The 12,001-nt window shown below is 42.5% G+C and overlaps 1 protein-coding gene across 3 annotated transcripts in view; it reads left to right on the plus strand.

Moving 5' to 3' along the window:
* rabgap1l (RAB GTPase activating protein 1 like) overlaps positions 1–12,001 on the plus strand; it is a 271,539-nt gene that overhangs the window by 62,271 nt on the left and 197,267 nt on the right. For all 3 annotated transcript variants that reach the window (XM_033028335.1, XM_033028336.1, XM_033028337.1), the window contains exon 11: positions 337–505. In XM_033028335.1, the coding sequence (XP_032884226.1) occupies positions 337–505 (169 nt within the window). The remainder of the gene's footprint in view (positions 1–336; positions 506–12,001) is intronic.

Consider the following 12,001-nt stretch of genomic DNA (forward strand, 5'->3'; position numbering starts at 1 on the left):
ATTACCTGGTTTAACGATCATGTTATTGTGATCTGATGAAATTCGTTTATGTACCTGTGCTACGGAATATTGACAGAAATGCAGTATTTTACAAACCAGAAGATACATAATATCCTAAATTACTATGATTATTGTAACATTTTGGTGGCTGACCATTTTCATGTCGGGCAGAAGGCAGGGAGATTAGGTTAGGAGGGAAGAATACATCAACCATGATCGAATGGTGGAGCAGAGACGATGGGCCAAATAGCCTAATTCTGCTCCTATGCCTTATGGTTTTAATGCCCCCAAAAGAGGATTGCCGTGTTCCAACAGCTTATTATTTTTCTGTTGCAGTCAGAGGTCAGAAGCCATACCGGTAGTGCTGACACCATGTATGAGGTGGTGTCCCTGCAGAAGCAATCTGAGAGGGATGGAACTGCACCTCCTGCAACTGGCTTCATGCTGTACCTTGGGAGACAGACTAGTGTGACTCATTCTCCTCAGGATGATGAGGAAGAGAAAGGTACGTACTGAAGTTTGGAAAATGTTATTTAGTAGAACTGTGGGTAGAATATTTGTCTGTAAACATGATCTTACAGGATGTTGGATGTACACTGCATGTTTATGCATGTGATTATGTTGAAGCCTCTGGAGAGTTAAAGAGGTCTTGGATATAAAGGCCCCAAGCCTTCCAATGTAATATTAATTTATTTTTGATTTGGATATAATTTTTGACCTGGTGAAATGTTGACTGAAATAGCAGACATGAGGTAAAGTGACCAAGTGAGTACAAAACAGTGAACATTGAGAAATAAATGCCACCTTAAGTCTTGGTCCTGGTATTTGCATGGTGTAAATATGTGAACTTAAGCCTTTCAAGAGTTTGATCATAAAACAATAATACAAAAAGAGAATAGGAAGAAACTGAGGCGGGTTTATATCGAAGATGGACACAAAATGCTGGAGTAACACAGCGGATCTGGCAGCATCTCTGGAGAAAAAGAATAGGTGACTCAAAGTCTGAAGTCTGAGGTATGTGTTCTGACCTGAAAGTGACAATAGCAGTGGAAATGGGAAAGAGCAAAAAGAAACAGGTGTACAAAAAGATGAGCAATAATGTTAAAATGTGCCCGGAATAGTTTTGCATCATTAATTAGGCATATATTGATCTGACGGAGGCTAGTCGGCAATACTTCATGAGGAAATTAAAATTGGATGACATGAACATATGAATGATATTGGGCCAAAGCATCACAGCAAGTTGTTGATTTGCAAACTGAAATTGTAACTGTTTAAATGAATAGGGATGATTAAAACAATATAATTTCATTATTTTTTTTATTTAAAAAAAAAAAAAAAATTATTAGAAGTACAATAAGTTGCAGTAATACACACCACATATATCTCATTACATTTGTTGTACCCCTTCATTTTTGAACTTTAAAAAAGATAGAAATAAAAGAAGTAAGGAAAGTGAGAAAGAGTCGTGAAGGTGCAGGAAAGTGTTGGGAAAAGAAAGCCCATTAAAAAAGGAGTTAGAGAAGAAAGTTAAGAAATAGACCCTAGAAAAGAAAGAAAGAAAGAAAGAAAGAGTAACAATCGCTCTATTATGAGGAAAAAAAACTCATCAAAAAGGGGTATACCAACCATATTTTTCACCCCCCACTACCAGATCTTGGCACCATTTATTTTTTAATTTACTATTGCACCTTATGCTTGTAATGTCCATAAATGCAGACCACGTCTCTTGGAAGTGGTCTGCTTTGCCTGCTATGAGGAGTCTCATCTCTTCCAGATGTAATGTTTCGAACATGTTTGAAATCCACATTTTTATTGTTGGTATAGGAACATTTTTCCAGAATTTGAGTATAAGCTTTTTTTCCCATTATTAGCCCGTAATTAAGTAAATTTTTTTGAAACACGTTTAGTTCAGGGCTACCTCCCGTTATTCCAAAAATAATCCATTCTGCTTTTGGTATGAGTTTTATTTTAAATAGTTTTGTGAAGATTTCAAATATTTAGTTCCAGAATTTTCGGATTTTTATACAAAAAACAAAAGAGTGCGCTAAGGTAGCTTCATGAGACTTACATTTATCACAAATGGGTGAGACGTTAGGGAAAAGTTTATTTATTTTTGTTTTTAAATAGTATAGTCTATGTAATGTTTTGAATTGAATTAGAGTTTGTCGTACGTTGATCGAGCATTTATGCACATATAGTAAGTATTTATCCCAGCTCTCTTTTGAAAATTTTATAGCTAGTTCTTGTTCCCAGTCTCTTCTAATACCATCAGTTGTAGGTATTTCTATATTTAAAATAGTGTTGTATAAGTATGATATTAGGTTTGCTGATTCGGCCTTTGTCTTCATTGCTTCGTCCAGTAAGTCTGGAGGCATGTTATGATAGTCTTTTGTGTATTTTTTCAGATAGTCACACAATTGAAGATATTTAAAATATTGATTATTTCTCAAATTATATTTCAGTTGTAATTGTTGAAATGATAATAATTTTCCGAATTCATACAAGTCTCCGAGCGTTTTGATTCCTATTCTTTCCCATTGTGTAAATGATTTATCTATAGTAGAAGGTTTAAACGACAGATTATTGACTATTGGCGTTAAAAGAGATAGATTTCTTAATTTTAGATTCTGTTTTAGGGTGGTCTAGGGTGGTCTAGCGCTCCCTAACTTTATGTACTATAATTGGGCAGTAAATATTAAAAATATGATTCACCTGCTGGACAATTCTGCCCAGCAGGTGGATTGGATTGTAATGGAGAGAGAGGACTGCTCTCCGTGTAATATAGGAGCGACTCTCCTTTCACCAATGAATCTGAATAACAAAAATTACAATAGAAATCCAATCATACATAGCGCAATTAGAACTTGGAAACAAATAATTTCATTATTTTAATGATATATTTCCAAGTTCCTTGTGAATTTGTTTAAAAAATGGTAACGGGTTTCATATTAAGTATTAGTTTCACACAGAAGCACATGGAAGGAATAAAGTCATGCAAAATATCCTTTTGTTTGGGGAGGAATATTCTCATCTGCTTTCCAAATCTGGAACACGTGTGATTGCTGCATTGATATTCTCAAATTGAATGATTTGATCAATTGAAGGCTTTCTGACCCGCGTGTCTCCATGTATGTTGTTCACCAAAAAAAAAAGTGGCACCTGTTCTTGTGCACACTTTGAATAATAATCATTATCCAAATTCAGAACGTTACAACAGCGGGAAATCTGAATAAAAATTGAATATGCTGGTATTGACATGTCAGGAAGAAGAGTTAATATTTTGGGTTGTTGACCTTGCGTTGGTACAGGAAGTTACAGGTAAAGCTTGCACATAAAGAGTATGTATAGGTGGGAAATGAAGAATAAATGTTAAAACCTGTTTTAGTGAGGGAGAGCAGGACACTTTACATGACAAAGGATGAAGGTGAAAGAAAGCAGCTGCTGCTGAGTGAAAGAGGACAATAGCTGTATGCTGAATGTCTGATGAAGGGTCTGAATGTCAGTCTGAAGAAGGGTTTCGGCCCGAAACGTCGCCTATTTCCTTCGCTCCATAGATGCTGCTGCACCCGCTGAGTTTCTCCAGCATTTTTGTGTACCTTCGATCTTCCAGCATCTGCAGTTCCTGCTTGAACACAGCTGTATGCTGAATAACTGATGTCCAATCTATTAGGCTGTAATGTTCTCAGTCGAAAGATTGGCTGCTGTTTCTAAAGCCCACACTGAGCTTCGCTGGTCCAGTGTCAGAGGGCAATGGCAGGAGGCTCAGAATGGAGTGGGGTGGAGAATGTTCATGAATTTATGTTATCGAAGCAGAATTAGGTCATTCGGCCCATCAATCCACCATTCAATCATGGCAGATCTATCTTTCCCTCTCAACCCCATTCTCCTGCCTTCTCCCCATAACCCCTGGCATCCTTACTATCAAGAATCTGGCACTCTCTTTTTATCATGCATCTGTACACTGTAGATGGCTCGGTTGTCAAGTCAAGTCAAGTCACATTTATTTATATAGCACATTTAAAAAACAACTCTCGTTGGCCAAAGTGCTTTACATTTGTTATAAGAATAGCACAACAAAACAGACTACATACATATATACATGTAGCCCTCACTCAGAGGACGTCAGGAAAGGCTTGGGAGTATAGATAAGTCTTTAGTCTTGACTTAAAAGAGTCGATGGAGGGGGCAGTTCTGATGGGAAAGGGGGTGCTGTTCCACAGCCTAGGGGCTGCAACCGCAAAGGCGGGGTCGCCCCTGAGCTTATGCCTAGACCGTGGGATATTCAGCAACCCCAAGTCGGCCGATCTGAGGGGCCTGGAGGTGGAGTGGTGGGTGAGAAGACTTTTTATGTAGGTGGGGGAAAGCCCATTGAGGGCTTTGTAGACATGGAGGAGTATTTTGAAGTTTATACGGAACCGCACAGGGAGCCAGTGGAGAGAGGCCAGGATCGGGGTGATGTGGTCCCTTTTTCGGGTGCCCGTCAGGAGTCTCGCTGCGGCGTTTTGGACCAGTTGCAGGCGGGACAGGGAAGATTGGCTGATGCCAGCGTAAAGGGAGTTGCAGTAATCTAGGCGGGAGGAGATGAATGTGTGGATGATCTTTTCCAGGTCATCAAACTGGAGGAATTGTTTTATTTTAGCTATCATCCGAAGCTGAAAGAAGCTAGCTTTTACCATGGCATTGATTTGTTTGTCAAATTTCAGTGCTGAGTCAAATATCACGCCAAGGTTTTTGACGTGAGGTTTGAGTAGTGGGGTAAGGCTTCCAAGGCTGCCTACTATCATTTTGATTGAGTCCGAGGGGCCGAGAAGGATGACCTCAGACTTACTCTCGTTTAGTTGGAGGAAGTTCTGGGCCATCCAACACTTTATATCCTCGAGGCATTGGGTAAGGTTAAACAGATTAGATTGGTTTTGGGGCTTCAGGGGGAGATAGAGTTGGGTATCGTCTGCGTAGCAATGGAAGGAAATGCCGTGCCTTTCAATGACTTGGCCTAAGGGAAGCATATACAGGTAGAAGAGAATGGGGCCAAGGATGGAACCTTATGGAACCCCGCAGCATAGATTAGCTGGGGAGGAGAATGAGTTGCCTATGTTAGTCGAGAAACTCCTACCTTTGAGGTAGGAGATGAACCAGCTCAGGGCAGTGCCATCAATACCAACCCCATACCGGGGACGGTCAATTAGGATGGTGTGGTCGACAGTATCAAATGCTGCACTGAGGTCAAGAAGGAGCAGGATTGCACAGTCGCCGGAGTCAACGGTGAGGAGTAGGTCATTGTGTACCTTCAGCAAGGCAGACTCTGTGCTCTGGTGAGCCCTGAAACCTGATTGGAAAGTTTCCAAGATAGTGTTTTGGTGAAGGTAAGGTATAAGTTGACTTAAAATTACCTTTTCAAGGGCTTTTGAGAGGAAAGGCAGTTTAGAAATGGGTCTGTAGTTGCTTGGCAAGGTGGGGTCGAGGTTAGGTTTTTTCAGGAGTGGCTGGACCACCGCATGCTTGAAGCAGGTAGGTACAGTGCCAGTGGCCAGAGAGCTGTTGAAGATGGCGAGGATGCTGGGACCAGCTGTTGTAATGACGTCCTTTAGGAGGGCAGAGGGGACAGTGTCGAGGGGGCAGGTAGTAGGTTTCATGGCGGTGATCAGTTTTACAAGGGATGGTAGAGTAATGGGTTGGAAACTGTCTAATTTTGAAGAGCAGACCAATGAGACAGCCAGGTCACGGGTGGGAGGGGAAATATTTGTTCTTATATTCTTTACCTTGCTGGTGAAAAATGTGGTAAATTCCTCGCACTTAGCAGGGGACCCAGTTAAGCTGGTGCTGGTGGCAGGACAGATGATGGAGGTGATGGTGCTAAAAAGGATCTTGGAATTTTGCGTGTTTTTGGAGATAAGGGTGGAAAAATATTTAGTTCTTGCAGATTTTACCGCTTCCTGGTATTTGTCAAGATTATTTTTCAGGAGTTCAAAGGAAATTTGAAGCTTATCAGATTTGTACTTCCGTTCTGATTTTCTGCATTCTCTTCTTAGGGCTCTGGTGGTATCTTTGAACCACGGCTCGCCTTTAGGTTTAGGCTTTTTCATTTTAAGAGGAGCAACAGAATCCAGGACGGAAGAGCAGGTATTATTGAATAAAGAAATTAGGTCGTCGGTACTGAGGTGAGGGTGGACGCCTCAATAGTGCAGATGTCGGGGGCGGCTATGAGAGCCTCAGAGAACTTACTGGCCGTCGTGGAGTGAACGTAGCGGGAGTAGCGAGCAGGGAGATGGGATTTTGAGGGAGAGAAAGGCAGAGATATATCAAATATAATAGCACTATGATCAGATAGACAGGCATCAATAATATCTGTGTTACAAGTTGGGAGACCAGACAAAAGCACTAGGTCTAGTGTATGGCCAAGCTTGTGCGTGGGTCCAGTGGTGAGTAGAGACAGATTGAAGGACTCAACCAGGTTGATAAATTCACTCACAAGAGGCTTCGTGGGACAGCAAACGTGAATGTTAAAGTCACCAAGAATCAGGACCTGGTCAAATTTGGGCAACAAGCTAGCAATAATATCACCAAATTGTGAGATAAAGTCCTTATGCATCTTTGGTGGGCGATACACAAGAACAATTAAAAGCGGACAGATTAGACCAACTATGATTAGTTAATGTTCAAAACTGGAAACCTGATCAGTGTTCAGAAGGCGGCAGTTGAAATTCTTCTTAAACACAGTGGCTAGGCCCTCACCGCGACCTGAGAGCTTGGGCGAGCTGAAAAAGTTACAGGTATCAGGGCAGAGTTCCACGAGTGGAGCAAACTCGCCAGGATTAAGCCAGGTTTCAGTGATCAGTAGGAAGTCCAATCCACGTGCGGTGAAGAAGTCATTGAGGACGAAGGTTTTATTCAGCACTGATCTCGCATTGATCAGGGCCACTTTTGCAGGGACTGCAGATGAGTTGAGGGCCGGTAGCGGCTCCCACGCCAGCGAGCGGAGGTTCAGGGAGACCACGCCGCTGCATCTTTTATCATGCATCTGTACACTGTAGATGGCTCGGTTGTTATCATGTATTGTCTTTCCGCTGACTGGTTAGCATGCAATTAAGCTTTGCACTGTACCTTGGTACATGTGACAATAAACTAAACGCAAACTTAAAAACTCAAACTCCGCCTTAAAAATATCCATTGACGGGCCCCAGAGCCTACTGGCAATTAATTCCACAGATTCCCCATCCTCTGACTAAATAAATTTCTCTTCATCTCCTTTCTAAAGGTACGTCCTTTTCTTTTGTGGCTATGGCCTCTGGTCCTGGACTCCAGAACCAAACTAACCAGGAGCTCAGGGCCATGCTGGTAGTCTGAACGGACATGTTTTGCAGCGTAGGAGAGACTAACATCAGCAACTGAAACATCTACACTAAATATTATTGTGTACTTTGTAAGAATTGCACTATACGGCTGATTGATCGTTCTATACATTGTGAAAACGTGAACATTGAATGACTGTCTAGCAGTAGACTCCACAGACAATAATTGCGCTTTCTCAGTTTTCTGTCTCTATCAGGACCGTCACCCACTCCCCTGTTCCATCCCGTCCTCGGTGTCCATCGTTCCCTGCCTCGTCCTTCTTTATTTTGATTCTCTCGAACGTTGTTTTGTTTCTTCAGTTCTTCCATTGCTACTTTCGTCATTTCGATACTCCCCACTATAGACCTCTTTTTTGCTCTCGCCTCTATCACTTCTGATGAATGTTTACCATCTCAATTTCTTTCTCCACAGAGTGTCATTAATCTGCCGAGCATTTCTCGCTTTTTGCCTTATTTTCATTTCATATTTCCAACTGCCAATGTATTTTACATTTGCAATAGTTTAAATAATTCCCTTCTGTTTGGGGTGGCACAATGGGGCAGCGATAGAGTAGCTGCCTGACAATGCCAGATTAGGGTGCAATCCTGACTACAGGTGCTGTCTGTACAGAGTTTATGCATTCTCCCTGTGACTGCATGAATTTTCTCTGGGTGCTCCGGTTTCCTCCCACACTCCAAAGACATACAGGTGTCCAGGTTAATTGGACTTAGTAAAATTGTAAATTGTCCCTAGTGTGTTAGATAGTGCAGGGTGATCACTGGTCTGCATAGACTTGGTGGGCCGAAGGGCCTGTTTCGGCACTGTATCACTAAAGTCTGAAGATTTATTTAAGAAGCCTGTCTACAACTGAACTATACTAAGACCCGCGTTCTATTGGGCCACACACCTAGGGGAGTGGGAGGAAATTGAAATAAACAGTGCGGCAATCAAATAAAATTGGGACGAAGTGGATAATCAAACAGTAAAAAGCAGACTGGAGGGAAAGGTATTCCCGCGTGAAATGATAAGCTGTGTCCAGAAGGAATAGAGAATCCAAATCTAAGAGTAAATCAGTAGATGAAGCTAGTGGCTGAAAGGACTAAAGTAATGGCTCAGTATCTGAATGCGCGTAGCACTTGAAACAGAACAGGTGAACGGAAAACACAAGTTAGTCATGACAGAGATATTGCTTCAGAATGACGTGGATTAAGACCTGAATATTGATGGGCACATGATATTTAAGAAGGTCAGGAAGCTAGGCAAAGTGGCTGTTCATTAATGATTGTCTTGCACAATGCATTTTCTTCAGGAAACCAGGATGCCAAAGTGGTTTATGAGGAGATAAAAAGTAATAAAGGCAATTAGGAGTGCTGAACATTAATTGCACAGTATAAGGAATAAAATAACAGAAGCTTGTCAATGAGGTATAGTGACAATCATGGGGGATTTTAATCTGCATATAGAATGAAAAATCATGTGGGCAGAGTTAGCGTGAAGATAAGAATCTACTGACAGTTCCGTGAGAGGACCGTCTGGAGGAGGCCCATGAGAGGAAGATGACCAAGTGTGAAGAGCTGATCATAGACTGTAATCGAGGTTGGCTGTAGAGGTTTTGCAGGGCATTCGCTCTACAAAGCCTTGAGTGCACTGGGCATCAACGGAATGGAAAGGAGAAGAGCCATCAAGAATACCACAGGGGCAGCGGAGAAAGCCTCGAGATGGCTCTGGATCAGGAGAGGAGGTCCATGGGGAGGAGCGAATGCCACCTGAACACAAGTCGTGGTCTGATCAACCACAGCTGGGTCGCCTGGGTGAGGGTGTCTGATGTTGAAAGACCCGAAATACCCAATGACTCCAGGTTACATCACTGATGATGTGTTCAGAAGCATCAATAAATGTTTTTTTTTAATCAATTAGTGTTAATTGTGGAAAACATTTTGGAGCAGGCTGTAGCAGATCTGATGCTGTCTAATTAGCTTGGATTAACTAGTGATCACATCATGAGAGAGCCCCAAGGTAGCAGCAACTGAAATGTCATAAGATCATAAGGGATAGGCCATTTGACCATTAAATCTACTCCACCATTCAATCATGGCTGATCTATCTCTCCCTCCTAACCCCATTCTCTTCCCCTTTCCCCATAACCTCTGATACCTGTACTAATCAAGAATCTATCTAACTCTGCCTTAAACATATTCACTGACGTCCTCCACAGCCTTCTGTGGCAAAGAATTCCATAGATTCACCACACTCTGACTAAATAAATTTTGCCTCACCTCCTTCCTAAAAAAACGTCCTTTAATTCTGAGGCTTTGACCTCTAGTCCTGGACTCTCCCACGAGTGGAAACATCCTCTCCACATCCACTCTATCCAAGCCTTTTACTATTCTGAATGTTTCAATGAGGTGGCCCCTCATTCTTCCAAACTCCAGCAAGTACAGGCCCAGTGCCGACAAACGCTCATCTTTGGTTAGCCTACTCATTCCTGGGATCATTCTTATAAACCTCCTCGGGACCCTCTCCAGAGCCAGTACATCCTTCCTCGGATATAGTGCCCAAAATTGCTCACAATATATTCCAAATGTGACCTTATAGAGCTCAGCATTATATTCCTGTTTTTGTATACAAGCCCTCTTGAAATAAATGCTAGCATTGAGTATGCTTTCTTTATTATTGATTCTGAAAATTTGTCTGTGACAGAAAATTTATGATCTGTGTGAGAGAGAAAGATAGATTCAGAACTGGAGGCCGTAAAAGCAGAATGACGTTAAGGGAACTGACAATAAGCGAGTTTGGTATTCCGAAAAGCGCAAGGAATCATGGGATTTGTCAAAGGTCACTCGCGATAAACATTCTCAGCAACTATGCTGCTGCATGTATACAGACCTGCGTTTCATCCGTGGTCAGCATCGAACCCGGGTCTCCGGCACTGCAAGGGCTGTTGAATTGCTACTGGACCGTCCTCATCCCCTCTCGAGTGTCCCATCCATCTCCGGGGGCAGCCGGAGATGTCCAGGGCGACCCTGGACTAACTGGACACCGGCTCGGAGCAGTGGCGGCCCAGGTTTACAGCCAGCGCGGAGAAGAAACGTTAACTCCAGCTCAACTCTGCCTGTCTCACTGGGTTAACCGACAGCCCTGGACTGATGGGACATCAGCCCGGGGTAGTGGCGGGCCAGGTTAACAGAGAGCGTGGAGAAGAAGAGCTAACTCCACTGCTCCAGGCCGGTATGCCTTCAATCCAGGGCTGTCAATGAGCCAGTACCTTCAGCAGCCATACATGCCCAGACCATAACACCCCCACCACCGTGTTTCACAGATGAGGTGGTATGCTTTGGACCTTGGGCAGTTCCTTCTCTCCTCCATACTTTGTCTTGCCATCACTGTGATATGTTAATCTTCGTCTTATCTCTCCACAAGACCTTTTTCCAGAACTGTGGTTGCTCTTTTAAATACTTCTTGACAACTGTAGTCTGGCCATCCTATTTTTGCAGCTAACCAGTGGTTTGCATCTTGCAGTGTAGCCTCTGTATTTCTGTTCATAAAGTCTTCTGCGGACAGTGGTTATTAACAAATCCACACCTGACTCCTGAAGAGTGTTTCTGATCTGTCGGACAGGTGTTTGGGGATTTTTTTTAATTATAGAGAGAATTCTTCTGTCATCAGCTGTGGAGGTCTTCCTTGGCCTGCCAGTCCCTTTGCGATTAGTAAGCTCACCAGTGCTCTCTTTCTTCTTAATGATGTTCGAAAAAGTTGATTTTGGTCAGCCTAAGGTTTGGCTGATGTCTCGAACAGTTTTATTCTTGTTTCTCAGTCTCATTATGGCTTCTTTGACTTTCCTTGGCACAACTTTGGTCCTCATGTTAATAAACAACAACAAAAAGTTCCCAAAGGTGATGGAAAGGCTGGAGGAAAGACTAGGTGCTGAGAACTCTCTTATACCTGCATTAAGGAGGCAATTAAACCCACCTGAGCAATTACAAACACCGGTGAAGCCATGTGTCCCAAACTTTATGGTGCCCTGAAATGGTGGGAACTATGTATAAACACAGCTGTAATTTCTACACGGTGAAACCAAAATGTATAAAAAATGGCCTTTAATAAAATCTGACAATGTGCACTTTAACCACATGTGATTTTTTCTATTACAAATGTCAAATTGTAGAGTACAGAAGCAAATAAATAAATGATGGGTCTTTGTCACCAAACATTATGAAGGGCACTGTATTCTTAAATTTGGTGGTGTGTGCTTTTAAGTTTTTATATCTTCTGCATGAAGGAAAAGAGGAGATGAGATAATTACAGGGGTGTGTGAGTGGTCCATGATTATGTTGTCTGCTAGATGTTACCCTAGGTACAGGAGTTTGAAGGTGAGTTTGGTTGGGATTATAGATACATAGAAAATAGGTGCAGGAGTAGGCCATTCGGCCCTTCGAGCCTGCACCGCCATTCAATATGATCATGGCTGATCATCCAACTCAGTATCCCGTACCTGCCTTCTCTCCATACCCCCTGATCCCTTTAGCCACAAGGGCTACATCTAACTCCCTCTTAAATATAGCCAATGAACTGGCCTCAACTACCCCCTGTGGCAGAGAGTTCCAGAGATTCACCACTCTCTGTGTGAAAAATGTTTTTCTCATCTCGGTCTTAAAGTATTTCCCCCTTA

The sequence above is a fragment of the Amblyraja radiata genome, chromosome 10 (genome assembly GCF_010909765.2).
Source record: "Amblyraja radiata isolate CabotCenter1 chromosome 10, sAmbRad1.1.pri, whole genome shotgun sequence".
NCBI lineage: Eukaryota > Metazoa > Chordata > Chondrichthyes > Rajiformes > Rajidae > Amblyraja > Amblyraja radiata.